At 41.1% G+C, this 18,657-nt stretch overlaps 1 protein-coding gene across 2 annotated transcripts; it reads right to left on the reverse strand.

Annotated features, from left to right (window-relative positions):
• Nucleotides 1-3,617: 3,617 nt before the first annotated feature.
• On the reverse strand, nt 3,618-18,134 carry atcaya (ATCAY kinesin light chain interacting caytaxin a). Of its 2 annotated transcripts, XM_030728337.1 has the most exons (13): nt 17,831-18,134; nt 16,700-16,799; nt 14,791-14,849; nt 14,449-14,700; nt 13,907-14,080; nt 9,824-9,926; nt 9,590-9,721; nt 9,156-9,242; nt 8,826-8,924; nt 8,563-8,598; nt 8,237-8,305; nt 8,057-8,109; nt 3,618-4,590 (listed from the first exon to the last, which is right to left on the reverse strand). In XM_030728337.1, the coding sequence occupies exons 2-12, from the start codon at nt 16,774-16,776 to the stop codon at nt 8,076-8,078; spliced, it is 1,122 nt and encodes a 373-aa protein (XP_030584197.1). In that variant the 5' UTR covers nt 16,777-16,799; nt 17,831-18,134; the 3' UTR covers nt 3,618-4,590; nt 8,057-8,075. The 2 variants fall into 2 exon arrangements, with proteins under 2 accessions (XP_030584197.1, XP_030584198.1); XM_030728338.1 differs by lacking the exons at nt 16,700-16,799; nt 17,831-18,134 and adding an exon at nt 15,882-16,153.
• Between the last annotated feature and the right edge of the window lie 523 nt (nt 18,135-18,657).

Consider the following 18,657-nt stretch of genomic DNA (forward strand, 5'->3'; position numbering starts at 1 on the left):
AAAGTCACAATGCTGCGAGAGTTTGCGCAGTTCGGCCATATACTCAGATATGCTTTCATCCTGTGTTTGGTTCCGTTTATGAAACCTGAATCTTTCTGCTATCACTAGTGGTGCGGGGTTTAAGTGCTTCTGCAACGTCTCAACGATGTCTTTGTATGACTTGCTCGATGGTTTCGCAGGGCTCAGGAGATTACGCAGTAGACTGTAAGTTTTAGCTCCCATTAGACTGAGGAGAACGGGACCTTTTTTGTCATCCCCGATATCATTAGCGTCGCAGTATAACTCCACTCGCTCTATGTATGATTCCCAGTCTTCACTTGAGCTATCAAACTCCTCAACTTTCCCAACGTAAGCCATTTCGGACATGAAGTGCAAATCTTATCCATTTATCCTTTCACTGTGTGCTATGCACCGTTACTCACGGATCTTTTGCTAGGTTTTGTTCCGTCGTTTCTCCGTCCCCTTGGTCTTAATTTTCCGTTTCGTGTAGTTATTTAGGGTCCGGTCTTACTCGTCGCCAATTTGTTGTGTCTTTACTCCCACATAGTGACATGAACATATGATCCAACACGGAGGTAGATTGAACATGACTTTACTTAACTTCACGATAGACTCACAGAGAACATATCACTGCGCTGGCAGATAACCTATAGGTGAACTCAGTAACAAGGGGAGTGGTTCCACTGAAGTAAATAGATCCACTTTATATACTACACAAAGTGCGTACTTGTCGTCTTGCTCGTAATCTGTCTGTGTTTACCTCTGTGCTGCACACAGATGCTGCAGTAGTTTGGTTTGCACCGTAAAGTGTGTTCGCAGCACAAGAAAGGTGAGCCTGTTCTCCCACACTCATATTGTGTAAATGAGCAGTTCACAAAGCGCGTTCTTAAGCATTTCGCTGGTTAATTTAAACCAGCACCTCCGCGGCGGAAAAGTAGCAACGGTGAGCTCAGGTGAAGGGAAAGGAGCACTTGTTCCTGTAACCACCTTGAAACCTTTGCTGGGAAACAGCTGGAGGTCCTTCATCAAACACCTGATCAGCAACATGAAGAAAAGAGAACTTTGTAGTTGCTCCATCCACCCTGTCTGTTTCACACAGAGAAACATCTGCAGTATGGAAGTTAAAATATGCTGATGAATTGTTAAAATGAAAAATTATTTCTCATACAATTACTTGATTAACTGTATCATTCACTACTGTTTGCGTGCTAAGAAACAGTCATCCTGTTACCCATTGTTCTGTGAAAAGGCTAACTAGTATTTGCAAACACTCTGGAGAATAAAAGTGTTATGTTTCCATAACATAGTAATTTAACAAAAATTTAACCAGTTTAAAGCCAGGCAATGCTCTGAGCACCAAACCAAAAAAACAAAAAACATGATGAGGAACAATTTATTTGGTCATATTTACAGGCAGAAACAATCATGGAAATTTCAGGATAGTAAATGACAATGTAACAGTTCAAATTTCAGCAAACATTTTACAGCAAATGGTTTGTAACATTACAGATTTTGTGCTTTTATAGTCTTAAGTGAATAGTTTATGCAAACATGGCTCATGATGCATGACGTCCCACCACTCCTTTTTAATCAAGTCATATGCTCACAACACGCCATACACATAGGGTCTTGGGGGGGCAGGTGTGTCGCACAGTGGTAGTGGGTGCAGCTGCTGAGGTGGCCCCACTTGTCTGTTCACTGCTGCCTGCTCCGTAATTTTATTTATATCTTAGACAGTGAAGACCTTGGGGTGGTGGTGTGGATGGGCGCTGTTGCTTAGTGCTCATGTTACATCTGTCCCTTAAATTTTAATAGCACTATAGCTTTCACACAATCATACACACTATGCTGTAGTAACACATAGTGTGTAGGACACATTCTTCCCACTACATACACTCACATACACCCAACACATCACTCCAAACACGTTGAGTGGGACGAGGGGGTGGGCAGGTCTTCCCACACCCCAGTTTCATGCACCCTGCCTGGGGTAGGGACTGGCTAGTGGGTCGGGGCTGGGTTGTCTGCTTCCCTGGGATGCTGCTGGATCTGTGCTGGTACCCATTCGCCCACACTTAGTGTCCATGTAAGGTCCATGTGGGTGTCTGTGTGTGTACATCTATGGACAGCTGGGCCTGTGGACTGCTCATTGCCTCTGGCTGTCTGGGCTCTTGCCCTTTGACCATGGGGGTTCTGTCTGGGGTCTCCCTTCCTCCTGTGGGGTGTGCACGTGGTTGCCATCAGGATGTGTGGCCTCGGGTATTCTGAGTTACTGGTGGGCCGTGGATGGCCCAGGTCCCCTGTTTCTTTCCCTGTTTGCCTGTGGATGCTGAGGGGTGTGGTTGCAGCTTCTTTCCCTCATTATTGAGTATGTTCCATGACAGAGGCACACACACACATTAATAAAATCCACAGCAAGATTGTGTGTATGTTTGCATATGTATATGCATGTATATATATGTGAATATGTATGTGTATCTACCTCTCTCGTATTTTTTTTTTGTTTGTTTTCTAGTTTTCTCTCTCTCTGTTTCTCTTCTTCTTACGCCTTCCTTCCTGCCTGGCATGAATAAATAAAAGAAAAAATAAAAATAAAAACATTAACAAGAGTAACCTATAGAAAACTTACAGGGCTCTTCTTTTAAAAGCAAATATGTTTGGTACAACAGTGCATTCGGATCATCATTCTGATTGCGAAAACTGCCAGACGTGACAGGCTAAAAATAAATAAATAACAAAACATGGCTCATGATATGGGTGTGACTCACCTTAAAAACATAACTAAAAATGGAAATGCTGCACTCTACATTTCTTAGGTTTTTTTTTTTTTTTTCTGGATTTCCTTGACACATTTGGTTAGGCAATAGGCACTCAATTTAAACAAACAAACAAACAAAAAAAACTGAATAAAAGTTCAAGCTTTCATCCAACTTTCCAACTCCAGAAAGGCAACCGAACAAGAGGAAAGTCAGTTGGTACGTTATAAACAGACTTTTCATTAGTCTGATTTTCTGTACCAAAAATGCATAAGAATGCCAAAAATCTACAAATGCAAAAGTCATGCTAACAACAACAAAAAAATACATTTTAGGAGAGCATATCACCTCCTAAACATAAATGTCACACAATTCACATATTCTTAAACTGGAACCAAATTCAATAGTGCAAAACATATCAGCAGTTTACAGGCAAACTGTGCAGTCCACACAAACATAATCTTACTCTTCAGTCTTCCTGCTACAATAATTTGAAAAAAAAAAAAGGAAGACACGAGAGAAAACCATTAAATGTCCAGTGTTGCTAACATAGCTTATCATTGAGGATCTTTCTGAACTGCTGAACTGACCACAACCGAAACTGCATTTACTTTAATAATCTAGAATTAATATTTCTTAATTGGGATCCTCTTCCGAGAAAGTTTGACTCTTGATATGGTCAGTTTTATCCCACATGAAAAACACGCGTTGGCAGAAACTGGCAGTTTATAAATGCTTGTCTGTTTTTTCTTTTGAATATCAGCACTTCTTTACAGACTTTATACAAATTTGTTGCAGATGTTTTGTATATGTGGGTTAGTATTCCATTTATGGCATGTAATATGGTGTTTAGCCAAAATATTATCTAAATATAAAGCATTTAATGTTGCATGAAGAGTGTTTATAAGACCATGGTACACAAAATAAACAGATATTGCTTAAACTTACCTATACACATTTTACAACCTATGTAGATTTTCTAATATGCATCACAAACTGCAGTAAGTGGTCATGTTCCTGCTTTTTTTTTTTTTTTACACTCAAGATGACTGAGGCACATAATTACACCAGGTACAGTTACAGGTGGAGGGGTATAAAGGAAACTTCACAGAGCAAAAGGATCCCCACACCAGTGAATGTTAGTACATTTTGACATTTTAAAAATGTCACAACAGCATATGAGAGTGCTTCAAAAGGCCTTATGATACAGCAGTTATGAGGTAAAAAAAAATCATCAAATAAAGGCATCTGACACATTAGAACAGCCTTGTTATCTACATCTGACGCACATGACATTCACATGAACCAGCATGAATATAAACATGAAACCAGTTTGTTCCAGTGGTCTCATTTTGACCCAGATCTTAAGTGAAGGAGCTCTAGTAAAGATTCAGTTAGTTGTATTTTTAAATTGTCATAATTTTCATGTAATCTTGATGATTTTTCAAGCCTGTAATCTCTGACTTGACCATGAAAAAGCAAGGAGCCTCATTATAATGATATAATTTCCCTATCAGCTACATAACAGTTCCTATACAGCAGCATATTAAAGAATGAATGAATGAAGCTACAGTTTCAAGTATAAAAAAAGTAATGACTTCATTTATACATTTTCAAGTGTGGGAATAAAACCGTCTGGGAGACAGGGTGAATGAGGTCCCAGTGCCATATGGAGTTATTATTTATGGGACGGAGCATTCATCTTTTTGATCAGAAAGTGACGGCACAAATCGTCAGCTGGATGATGATAAATAAGGAAGCATGTGTAGGCGTGCTGGGCCTCTGCTTCTCACAGATAGAAATCAGAGGTTTCATGCTCCACTTCGGCTACACCCTGCACAAACAGAACATAAAGAACTATTATGTTTGGACAGCAAAAACATTTAAGTATTATTTTAGAGATGTACAGTGTGTGCAGCTTTGTCTCTGCCTGCTTCTTATAAGGGATGAAACAAGCCTAAATTGTGTTTGTCTAAGAGTGAAAAGTTAATTATTTTGGAAATCAAGAAATTAAGACCTTTGATCTGATAAGAAAATCTCAGAGTTTGCCTCTTTAACATCAGTCATTTTTTGTAGCCAAACTTTTAACTGAAAGAAATGTACTCATCAGCTACTTTAGTACGTATACCTTGCTAGTACTGGGTTAGACCCCCTTTTGTTTTCTGAACAGCCTTAATTCTTCATGGCATAGATTTAACAATGTGCTGGAAACCTTCCTCAGCAATTTTGGTCCATATTGATACGATAACATCACACAGTTCCAGCAGATTTGTTGGCTGCACATCCATAATGTGAAACTCCTGTTTCAACACATCCCAAACGTGCTCTGAAATCTGATGACCGTGGAGTCCATTTGAGTACTTTGAGCTCACTGTCATGTTCAAGAAAACAGTTTGAGACGATTTGAGCTTTGTGACATGGTGGATTGTCCTGCTTGATACAGCAATAAGAAGATGGGTACACTGGTGGTCATAAAGAGATGGACATGGTCAGCAACATCTCTGGTAGACTGACCTGAACCACTACAAGGCAGGATGGATTCATGCTTTAATTTTGTTTTCACCAAATTCTGACCCTACCATCCAAATGCCACTGCAGAAATTGAGACTCAGGCCAGGCAATGTTTTCCCAATCTTGTATTGTCTTGAGTTCTTCAAAAGAAGAAAGAAGGGAACTGGACTTCTCTTTTTTTGGTTTGTGAAAACCAAAATATTGTTATCCAAATTGGGTCTTCACTAGATCAAAGATCTCTATGAAAGAAACTCAGACATTAACCAGAGAGAAATGCAATGCTGTCTTACTCAGAAGATTTTTCTTCAAGCAACACACTCAGACAAAAGCTGGTTCAAGGACCAAACATCCAAACACAAGTATTGCACATTACACAACATCCACAGTGTAGTCTATGCTGTACAATGCAGTGAGGAATGCTTGGATCTTTATATAGAAGAGACCAAGCAACTACTCCACAAATGCATGGAACAACATAAGCGATCCTGCTCAACAGAACAATGTTCAGCTGCACATCTGCATTTTAAGGAGATTCTTTTGTTCATATTTTGGACCAAGAAGAGAAGTAAGTCAGTTAAAATGTCTTGAAGTCCCTTCCCAAGGCAGTTCAACCCCCAAATCCCACCTTGACCCATGTAAAAAACTTATATGATGGTGGGTGGGACATTGTCTCATAACGATTCACACCTTGGCGGTACGCCCCCTAACGACCTGCATCATTAACAGTCGGTCAACAATTCTCAAGATCACCTCTAAGGAGAGGATCACACTAGTGGTAAAAACTTTTTTTCAGCTGCTTTAGAACTGAAAAAGCCTCTTTTATGATTTTACGAGAGGTGAAACATCTTCACAGAGAAAAAAGAAAGAAAAACAAGCAAAGTTGCCTTCTTTCCAAGTGCGCAAAGCTGACTGACTGAGAACCTATACAGATAATCTTCTGTTGTCCAATTTTGGTGATTCCATGAAAACTGTAGCTTCAGTTTCCTGTTCCTAGCTGTCAGGAGTGACGCACAGTTTGGCCTTGGGCTGCTGTAGCCTATCTGCCTCAAGGTTCGATGTGTTCTCCATTCAGAGATGCTCTTCCGCACACCTTGGTTGTAACAAGTGGTTATATCAGTTACTGTTGCCTTCCTGTCAGCTCAAAGCAGTCAGGCCATTCTCCTCTGACCCATGACATCAAAAGGGCATTTTCACCCAGAGAACTGCTCCTCACTGGGTACTTTCTCTTTTTCAGACCATTCTCTGTAAACCCTAGAGATGTCGGTGTAAGAAAACCCCAGCAGATCAGCAGTATCTGAAATACTTGGACCTGTCAGTCTGGGACCAACAACCACGCCACATTCAAAGTCACTTGAACCGGTTTGAAATTGAACAGGTCATCTTGACCCTGTCTACATGCCTAAATGCAGTGAGTCGCTGCCATGTTGTTGGTTGGTTATTTTTGTTGAGGAGCAGCTGAACAGGTGTACCTAATGAAGTGGCTGGTGAGTGTGGTATGGCATTAAAAAAAATGATCTCTTTTCATGAAGTTTAATTTAACAAATTGACAAGAATCTCACCTCTGCATCTCTTATTGTTCATAACCAGTGATCTGTATGATTATCACTAATTTTTTTTTTTGAGCTGGACAGCCACAGGTCACTTCTCTATATAACCTTCAGCCACCTGCTTTCAACCAGCTTCGACTGCCTCATTAAAACCCTTGCTCTGGAGGGTGCTGATGGTGCCTGTAAGGATATCATTGATCTAAAAAAAAAATCTCTGTCTTCACTTGCCACCTTCATCATATAATCAGCCAAACACTTTTCAAATCCAGGAAACTTCATCCAAAGATATTATACAAATTATATAAGGCTGATGTCTGGTGAAATACATATAAAAAAATACTAAAGAGAGAGAATATTTCCACTGATGAATGGTACAGCCATAAAATCAATGAGTCTTGAGTTTGAACTGTTCCTCAGTGCAATCATCACATAGATTAAATGACATGGAAGATATAGAATATGTATGTGACCATCAGACGTTATGCTAACACTTACGAGAGTCTATGAAGTATACACAGAAGAAACTGAGCAATGTTTTTTTTTACAACTATAACCTTAATTGGTTTCTATAATGAGTCCACAGGTGAAGCTACAACCAATCAATCAAAGGTAGCAAATGCAAAGAAAGAAACATTTAAAGGGAACAAGCTCACATAATGACAGAACCTCTGTATGTAAAGGTCTGCAAAACCTCAGGCAGACAAACTCCAAAGCAAACTATAGTTAATTACAGTTAAGACAACACACACACACACACCTGCTATACCCACCGACTCACACCTCAAACTGTGCAAACAAAGTTTTTTTGTTTGTTTTTGATTTCTACTCTTGACAATTGAGCTATTGCCACTTTGGCAAGTCTCTTACAAATCAGTTTGTCCAATGTGCAATACACAGCTATTATGTAATATTTGCACAAACACAGATTAAGCGAACACACCCACAGTGCATACATTTTGCCACAGTTGCATACATTTTTCCCCTTTCTAGTGTTCTCTTTAAAAAAAAAAAAAAAAAAATCGGACATACATTAGAGAACTCAGTAGCTGGAATATTTAAAACTGAGCTTAACGTGATTTTTCTGACTGATATGTACTATATAAACATTGTCACAACATAAACTAGAATGTCTTATCAACGGCCTGTAGTTAGATGTGTGTGTGGAGATGTAATGGGTGATGTGGTAAACCTACTTGAGAGAACAGCGTCATCTTGTGACTGAAATAAGAAATACAACATTACCTTCAAATCTCTGTCCTTTTCAGAATCCTTGACCTACAATCATTGACTTTGGCCTGAAAATAAGAAGCGAGAAAAAAAGACGCAGTTAAAGGTAAAAGCTGCGACAATGCACTGAAACCTGATGAGTTTCTGAGTTAAATATCCAAGATGAAAACATGTCAGGTTTAAAAGGGCCTGCACCTCTCAGACTTTTTCACTGGCTCCTGTGGGACTGACTGTTGCTCCTGTTGCCTCTGCTCCTGCTCCATCCTACACACACACACACACACACACACACACACACACACACACACACACACACGCACGCACACGCACACACACACACACACACACACACACACACACACACACACACATTAGAGTTACATGGGCACTCTTTTGCAGCCAGTTATCTAGTTTTAAGCACTTAAGCCACTCTTAATTCTGCACACAGCTCTATTCCTGTGAGCAATATGCATGAGCTTGGTGAGTAATGCTATTTAAAAATAGACAAAACTATATTTTACCTTTCCCTCCGGGCTTTAATCCTCTCCTCGTCAAATCTAGAAATGACAAATGCCATTATATCCTCAAATCACACAGTAAATCCTGCCATCTGAGTCCTTTTTAAGGAATAATAGTCTTATTTTATATTTATTCAAATACAGGCACAGTAATCGTACTCCCGATTAGATTTAAATGAATAACAACTTTAAAAAAAGAAAAAGGATTAACTGCCGACTTCAATCCTGTGGCTCATGTTCTCCACCTAGTGGTCAAAGATACTTACTGAACCACACACTCGGGGACATGGACATGCTCCATGGGGACAATTTCTGCCAGTTCATCCAGGCTGTGGACATATTGGATCTTATTCATGAACTTCACACTGCAGAGCACAAGAGGAAAACAACAAGACAGTTACAGTGTATGTATTGCTTGTGTCTTGGGCGCACACAAAAAAAAAATGTTAATCTTTCTATAGCAGATAGATCCATGCTGTCAAACTGAAGGAAGAAAACTGAGAAATTAAAAAAAAAGAAGCATCCCAAACAATCTCTTTGTTATTAATGCAAAATGTGCTCAGAGTAGTGTTCAGTACTCCGCTCGTTAGTATCACCTGATAAAAGGCCTCGATATAGCCAGGACGGTGCGTATAAACCATGTGGGATGAGCAATCACTAGAGACTTCAGGTTCTTCCTCAATCTGCCACCAACAGAAAGAAAAACTCAAGTCCATTAACAGAGCTGTGTCATTGTTTATAAGTTTACAGGAAACACAGCTGCTGCTTTGTGTGTGCTAAAAGTTTTTCTCCAACATGATTCCCAAATGTAAAGGTGGCTGTGAGTCATCGACAGCCTTCTTCTGACTTACAACTTGTGACAACTTTTACCTCTCTCCCTTTCATATCTGTCAATATCAGTAATCATGCATGTGGGGTGATGGGGACCAGTGTTCAGCAGCTGAAAATAACTAATATGCCCTTTCAGTGCAAGTATAAATAAATGTTTAATACACCAGATATCAATCAATATATTGGACTTTTTCCTGACCTTCTGTCAATCATTTGGTAGCATTTCTTCAGCCAGCTGATGCCAGGCATCCTACTCCGAGGAGTTGCTCCATTCATGTAAATAATCAGGTAATCCTCGGCCACAAGCATCTCCAGACTGCTCACCACATACCTGGAGGTTACAAGAGTTGTGATTTCCTGTTGCATAAAGTTTAAAATATGCAAATAAAGGGCTTAAAAGTTTAAGCAAGTCAGCTGTGGCTGAGACACGCACAGGAAGAGGTTTTCCATGATGTAGTGGTAATCTGGACAGCTGCTGTCAGGCAGGTAACATGCGGAAAACACAATGATGGCATTCAGGCCTTCACCGTAATAACCTGATGAGAGATTTTTAGACTGCAGTCAACAAAGCTTCAACTGAGAGACACATTTGTGTATGTCGTTAATAATGTAACTCCAATTTCAAAAACAAACAAAAAAAATGAGACGCTGTGTAAAAGTGTGAATAAAATCAGAATCCAATGATTTGGAAATCTCATAAAACCACAGCTTATTCACAATAGAACATAGAAAGCATATCAAATGTTTAAATTGAGACATTTTACTATGTGATAAAAACTATTAGCTCATTTTAAATTTGATGGCAGCAACACCTCTCAGAATAGTTGGGACGAGGGTGACAAAAGGCTGGAAAAGTACTAAAAAGAAACAGCTAGAAGAACATTTTGCAGCTAATTATGCTAATTTTCCAACAGGTCAGTAACATGATTGGGTATAAAAAAGAGCATATGAGAGAGTTTCTCAGAAGTAGGGATTCACCAATCTGCCAAAAAAAGTACAGAGGAACATTTTCACAATAATGTCCCCCAATGTAAAATTGCAAATATCTGATCATCTACAGTACATAGCATCATCAAGATGTGCAGAGAATCTGGAGAAGTCTCTGTGTTCGAGGGAAAAGGTTGAAATATCAATATTGGATGCCCAAAATTTTGTCTGACATGGAAATCACTGCATGGGCTCAGGAGCACTTCCAGAAATCAGTGTCTGCAAACACGGTTCTCGGTGCCATCCACAAATACAGGTTAAAGCTCTACAATGCAAAGAAGAACATGAGCCAGAAAATGGGTCAAAGCTCATTTAAAATAGACTGAGGCAAAGTGTTCTGTGGTCACAGACAAAACAAACAAACAAACAAACACGGACACTGCACCCTTCACAGTAACGAGTAGTAGTAAACAGAGAGATGATCGAGCTTTTGCAGCAGCAGCACCAAAGCTATGGAATGATCTACCTCTCCATATCCGCACAGCTCAGACGATACACACATTTAAATCTTTATTAAAAACACATTTTTTTTCCTTGGCATTTGACTGCAGTACTACCTCCTTTTAGACGATTGCTTCATGGTATTTTATGGTATTTGTTTTAAATGTTTTTAGTTGTTTTATGTTATTTATTGTCTTTTAATGTTTTTATTTTATTTATTTATTTATTTTTATTTATTTATGTATTATTATATATATTTTTTTATTTTATTTTTTATTTATTTATTTATTTTTATTTAGTATAGTCCTTGGGGTTATAGTTCTTGTACAGCACTTTGGTCAACGTCGTTGTTTTAAATGTGCTTTATAAATAAACTTGACTTGACTTGACTAGAGGGACAATCTGGCTTGTTATCAGAACTCAGTGTAGCCCCTTAACTGGCAAGGGCCCGGTGACGGGCCGTTTGTAGTCCCTTTTATATGGCAGGCTAGACCCTCCCATTTTTATTGACACGTCATTCGGCCAATCATGTAACTGGCTGCACCAAATCACCTGACAAAGCTACGTGACGCCCTCTGAGTATTATTGGCTCTGGGAAACCCATTTCTTAACATGATTGGCCGAATGAGGTGTCAGTCAAAATGGGCGGGTCTAGCCTGCCATATAAATGCACTTCATTCGGCCCGCGGACCAGACGCAGCCGATTAATAGGCTATGAAATGGGTTGTTCAGAGCCAATAATAACCAGAGGGTGTTATGTAGTTGTTTCAGGTGATTTTATTTGCTGCCAGTTAAGGGGTTAAAAGCCTGCATCTCTGATGGTATGGGGGTGCATCAGTGACTATGGAACTGGCAGCTTGCACATCTGGAAAGGTGCCATCAATGGTGAAAGGCAGAGGTGGGAAGTAACGAAGTACAAATACTTCGTTACTGTACTTAAGTAGATTTTTCAGGTATCTGTACTTTACTTAAGTATTTATTTTTCTGACTACTTTTTACTTTTACTCCCTACATTTTTACACAAGTATCGGTACTTTCTACTTCTTACATTTTCAAACAGACTCGTTACTTTTTAACACGTCAGAGAGAAGTTTGCGTTTTCGGTCAGTGCGCCTCAAACATCAAACGATCTGAGCCTAAACGGAGGAATAATAACATATAAGAGACAATCGTACTGGCGTATCCTCCATCACCGGGACTTATCGGGTACAAAGGGATTAAATACGCAAACCCATATAATTAATGTATCATTTATAGCGCTATAATCGGGCCGGACCGAGTCCGTAAGTTGCGCTGCGGCACATAAACAGCTTAGCTAGCGCTACTGAAGAGGAGCGAGCATGAAGGGAGTAACGTGTGGCAGGTAAATGCAACGTTTCTAAATGCTCAACAAATATCAGCAAACACACAAAGTGTGTGCAGTTTGTCACACAGTGTGTCTGCTAGCTAAAAGAAGAGCTGCTGTATTTCAGGGAGAGCAAAGAGAGAGAAGTTCACTCAGAGATGGAGAAAGAGGACAGGAGAGGAAGAAGAGAGGTTAGATTTAAAGGTAAGGACTGCAAAACAAACTGAAGTATGCTGACTTTGTTTGTATTTAAAGATTCTATGAAAATGCTGCAGTTTAGTGTGTAATAAATAGGTTAGCTTGTTGTACTGTATTTACAGTAAAGCTCTGTGTTGGACTGGAGCGCAGTGTTTGTGTTCATGGTCAGAGTTACAGGTTACATCAGTGCAGCAGAGATGAGTTTGAATCAAAGCTGCTGATGCTGAGATTCATTCACTGAATCCAACATTTCTACAGCCTGTATGCTGTCAGTGTAGGGGATGGAGATCAGCTCAGATAGCTGTGAAATACTGGGTTACATCTTTGTGAGTTCACTTCATCCACACAGAGCAGTAAACCTCAGAGCAGCAGCAGCAGCAGGTCAGCTGATCACAGCCTGCACACCAACATCATTTACTGGAGCTACAATAGAAAGCTGTGATTCTTCTCCCCATGCAGAGCCACTACAGCTGATCTTAGTGTTCCTCCACCTTCTGAATCCCACTGTAACCCCTGAGTATCCTCATGTCTGTGTTTAGGTGGAGGCACAGTCACCCTCTACTATGGAGGACACAGAGAACAGAGCTGTGTTTAAATTCCCTTTCACAGTTTGTGTCCTACATAACAGATTCAAGCTGAGTGCATTCCTTAGGATTTAAATTTAGATTGGAATAACATTTGTATTCTCATGTAATATTATTTTATATTATTACAATAATATATAATGAGGTTTGGTTAGTTTTACACAAAAATAGCAGGTAGAAACATCCTCCAAAGAATTACTTTTACTTTCTTACTTTGAGTAGATTTCAGAGCCTGTACTTTTTTACTTTTACTTAAGCAGAGAAGTTGAACCAGTACTTCGACTTTTACTAAAGTATTTTTTAACATAAGTACTTGTACTTCTACTTAAGTACAGAATGTCAGTACTTTTGCCACCTCTGGTGAAAGGTATATACAGGGTTAGAGCAACATAGGCTCCCATCCAGACAACTTATATATTATAGCAAGACAGTGCTAAACTGCATACAGCATCTGTCACAACAGCATGGCTTTGCAGTAGAAGAGTGGGTGCTGAACTGGCCTGCTTGCAGTCCAGACCTTTCCAATGTCCAGGATTCTTGAGCAGCTGGAATCTTATATCAGACAAGAATTGGACAATATTCCTCTCCCAAAAGTCCAGCAGCGGGTCTCCTCAGTTCCCAGACATTTACAGACTGTTAGAAGAGGGGATGCTACACAGTGGTAAACATGGCTCTGTCCCAACATTTTTGAGATGTGCTGCTGCCATTAAATTCAAAATGAACCAACGTTTTTCTTAAAATGTTTCACTCCCTCAGTTTAAAAATCTGATGTTTTCTATGCTCTATAATAAATGTGTGGCAATGAGATCTGCAAATCACTGCATTGTGTTTTTATTTACATTTCACACAGCGTTGGAACTGGTGTGTATATATATATTGTTCTTCTAAAGGATTGTATCAGTGTTTTTTCATTTTTCATTAACTAAGAACTTGACAAAACCATTCTTTTTCTGACACTGACCTCCGTGTGTGATGACTCGAAGGTAAGGTCTGATGACCTGCATGTCGATACGATGTTCCTGTTCGCCGATGATCACTGTTCTCCAGAGGCGTCCGTTGTTGGGATTCCCATCAGCGCCCACTTCTCCTGATCCGTCAGCAGGGTTTGCTTTCGCCGAGGCCACCGGTGTGTCATCTGGACATGCACAGAGTCAGGTCTTTGATTCTGCATGCTAGGACACACTATGCTGTAGTGTTTTAGTTGTAAGGAAAAAGTAACCGTAATATGTGTAATCTTCTCTTTATGTTAGGTTGTGTTACCAGTTCCTACTTTTTAAAAAGCTTTTTGAAAAACTGAGGCGTAATAATACTTTTAAATTTTAGTGTAACTTCTCAGCGGACATTTGATGGCACATGCTTGGACGAATGGAAAAAAATTTCAGCTTAATTAAACAACAACAAATCCTTTGTTTGGTCAAAGTTTCCCCCTTTTTGTTAGTTTTGGAAGCCAAAGGATTAAAATCATAAGTATAAACAGTGACCAGTTATAAATCTGGCACTTACCTTCCCACTCCAGGTCATTGCCATTCGTGATGAACTCCAGTGAGTCCGTTTCATCTGGCGTGTCAATGTCATCGACGTTTATGTCCAGGTCATCCGGTGTGTCCAGGAAGTCATCTGACAGCAAAGACCCTTCACTTTGATCCAGGGACAGGTTCATCTCCGGGGCAATCAACGTACGCCTCTTCCGGTGGGATGAGGACACGCCGCCACCTCCTCCTCCAGGTGAGCTCACATTCAGGGAGTTAGGAGGAGCTCCAGTGAGAACAGAGGGCAAGAGGAAAGAAACTGTAATTTGTGCTGCACAACACCTCCTATGCTGACCATCCAGTTGTTGGTACTTACAGGTTCTGTCATCCGTGAGGCCACAGGTGGGATCCATGTCTCCGTACTCTGGTAGTGGTCTGGATGGAAACATACATGCAGTATGTAAGCAACCAGTACTGTGCCTGTTGAGTCTAATACATGATAGAAAGCAAGTTATGATGCTGCAGAAAGTAAAGATTCACCTTAACAATCCAAAACAACCTCTATTTTTTCTCAGTGAAGACAGATTTATCCTGAACCATGCCCTACTTCATGACTATGACCTCATAATAAAATGGATCAATGTGATTACGACGGCGTTAAAAGGTCCAAGCTAGGCGTGGGTGTTGTCACTAATCTGGCTAAGCACTGAAAAGAAGAGCAAGCAGAAGAGGATAGAGATGGTTATTAACTTGTCTCTGGGGAGAGATGAAGATTACAGAGCTGCCAGGCAGGGTGTGAGTCAGAGCAGACGATGGAAAGGAGGAGAAAAGGATGGGGGAAAAGTGCATCTCTGCATACAAACATGGTAGCATTTCTGCTTCTCTTTACACTCTGTACAGAAGGAGGAGAGGATGGGAGGGCATCAAAATCTTCCTCGGCATTCCTGTTTGTGTCTTTGCGTAGTGTGGGCGTTTAAAGGACAGTAAGCAAACTCTGCAAATCAGGGCAAACGTGCTTACACCTACATGTGTGGTTTTGGGCTGTCAGCATTAAAACCCAGAGCAAGCGAGGAACTGAAGACGCAGCTACGCTCTAAATGGTTAAAAAAAAATTGGGAGGTGGAGAGAGCTATAGCGCAGTGTTGTTCAGCAGAGAGGGTCTTAGCTGCAATCCCGTGAAAGCCAACCGTCCCATCCTCCCATCGGCAGGAGGACAGTATGTCTCCTCCTAAGCCAACAATACTGGCTTCAGCCTGCAGAAACAGACACTGACAAACGCTCTGCCTCTATTCCCTGAGGACCCCTGCAGTGACTACTGGTCCAACGCTTCCTTTGTCACAAATGAAGCCCTTTCTTATAGAAATGTGAACTGACTGAGAAGGGATTTACCATTTAACAAAAGCAACCTCATCTGTTTATGGCTGCATTGTCTTTCAGCCGATATCAAGATGAACCACTGATGCTTACCTTACAGAGACAGCACGGGGCAGCTTATGTCAAAGCCGATCCTTAACGAGCTTTTTTGTTTTGTTTTGCTTTTTTTTTTTTTTTTTTTACCTCACACACCTCTGTGTTTGGTTTGCTTGCTCATTCCATGTCTTCTCAGCTGATAATAGACAGACTGGAGCAGAGCATCACTCTGATTCTTCCTTAATAATAATAAAAAAAAATGTGCTGCTGACTTTCTCTTCGTCTTTGCCTGTCTTTAACCAAAACCTGCCACCATTTTCCTGGACTGGTGTTGTTGATCAGCGACTGCCGTTGCGTCACATGACGCTGCCCGAGACCATTTACAGACAGCGCTTGCACCTGCTCCCTGGCTTCCTGTCTCCCCCATCCGACAAAGGCGGAGGGAATAGGGAGGGAGGGAGGGGGAGGAGGAGAAAGAGGAGGAGGATGGAGGCCACTGCCGACTGTCATCACACTTTCCTGCTACTTATTTTCTCCTCATTAAGCTCTGAATCTCAGCCTCTGCACATCAAATTCCCACAATTATAAATTGCCAATCAGCTGTGAATTTAAAGGCCACACTAAGATCAAAGCCTAATACCTACAACTACAGCAATATGTTAATTGTTAGGCTAGCTTTAGAAAACACAAAAAACAAAGCTTTTAAGAGTTTAAAATAGTAACTGGAAATTGTTGCATATTTATCAACACATATGCAGGAATATGACAAATGACATTTCCAATAATTGCACTTCTTTTTTGTCTTTCTTAATCAACCAGTGGTCAACATCAACAAGACAGCTTCTTCGATGCCTTGGAAAGTAGAAGGATCATACCTGGGGAAGTCTTCATCCTGCCACTCGTCTTTTACTTCCATGTTCTCCATTCGTAGAGTTGCCTCTGTAGTGCCCATCCCTCAGAGAGGAGAGCAGGGGCCTGGAGGTGCGATGAGAATTTTTTTTATGAGCTAACAGCACTTGCAGTCACAGAGAAAAGGTGTCACATATTGCTGCACCACAGGAACATGTGTTCGGCCTGCTCTGTGGTGAGATTTCACCCAAATAATTGACTCTCTTTCATTATAATTGAGGGGCTTAAGTCACTGCAGGTCACGTGGTTTTCATCCCCCTGCCCACCGGAGCACATGTGAGAGGCATGTGACTGGGTCGGTCAGAGCCCGCTTTTTCTGGGCTCAGCTCTGCTTCAAAGTCAAATATGAAAAATGACTTTGCCCTCGCGTGGAATTCAAGAGGCCGATGTGGAGGACAACAGTGGCTCCCCTTTAAGTCTACCACACCGCTGCCTTTTGATCCCTATTCACTTTAAAGCTTTCTGGAATATTAAATAGAAAAGCATTAAATCATTTGTGCTGAGGAGTTGGGAGAGAATTCACCTTCAGAGACACGTTTACAACAGCCACAAAACACTGTACTGTAGTAGTCAGCTCCAGTATGATGATGACATTCAGCAGTGCATACCAAAATAATAACAACACTGATATAATCACTAGGTGTGGTGTGGTTTTGGCAGTGACACTTGTGGCTGAGTATAAAAGGGCTGACAGCCAAATAACTAACAAAGGAATTAATTTGTTTTCCACGTGTCTTTGTATTATGCACCAGGGAAATTCCTGAGTGAAGGTAAACCTTAAAGAGTAAATAGCAAAATACTGTTTAAAAAAAATAAACTGAGCATATTCCATGTAACCTTGTGCAGGTAATTTGCTCTTTGTGTTCAAATGAAAACATCAGTAATGCAGGAGGAGAATTTCTACAAAGCCAATCACCACCGAAAGGTGCAGTAAAATGGCTCCACTGCCTTTCTAGGTCACCCCCAAGAGGAAAATCCAACAGAAAACAAAAGATTTCTCGTATTAATGGGCAATCTGCATGCAAGTACAAGGTCCATGACCATGTTCGGTGTGCATAAAATAAACGGAAGAATGTTAAAAAAGTGGTTACACTCACATGAGCGGTGGGAGATCTCCCGATGTGGAGTGCCTTCCTCGTCCGCAGTCAGAAGATTTGAGGGGAGATGGTCCCGGTCCTCCACGTCAACAGAAAAGCGTGGGTCAGTCTGAAATTCCTCCTCTTTCCCTCCGTCTCTCATTCATTCAGATTCACACACGCGCACTCATGCACGGACACAGTCATACAGTGTCCTCGATGTCAGCGGCTAGCCAGCAGCAGGTGTCTGAAGACAGGGGACACCTCTGTTCTGGACGCCCCCTCCTCTCCTCCTCCGCCTCTGGCCACCTTTGTTGGGGAAAGACGGGCCGTGAAGAGCGAGCCGACAGCCTGCCTCTCAGCTCCCACTTCCACACCACCGAGACACAAAATTCCTTTAATGGGAACGCATCTGCTCTGGCATCATGATCTTGCTCTCTCTACTACCCCCCCCACCCCCCCACCCCCCAAACCCCTCTCTTCGTGTGGACCAGAATACCTTGGGAGAAGCTTTTTTCCTCTCACCACAGTATCAATTCAAAAGTTTCTTTGGGCTTCCAGTGTATCCAAATCCCTCTATGGAAGAAGCTTATTTATCCCTACAGCAACTTGGGAAAAATAAGTACCGGCCTCTGTGTCCTTTTACTCCCATCAGATAATCCTGCTGTTGTTTTCAGTGGTGGTCTGTGTGGCTGCTGTTCCCTGGCAACAGCATCTCACTCCATCCGTAGCCTCTCCCCTCCCTCTATGCCTCCTTGCTTGAGCCTCTTTCATACCTGCTACACCACTGAATTATTCAGACCCTTACTTCATTTGCCAGCCAATCATATCACCCCTACAGCTTCCCT

The sequence above is a fragment of the Archocentrus centrarchus genome, chromosome 4 (genome assembly GCF_007364275.1).
Source record: "Archocentrus centrarchus isolate MPI-CPG fArcCen1 chromosome 4, fArcCen1, whole genome shotgun sequence".
Lineage (NCBI taxonomy): Eukaryota > Metazoa > Chordata > Actinopteri > Cichliformes > Cichlidae > Archocentrus > Archocentrus centrarchus.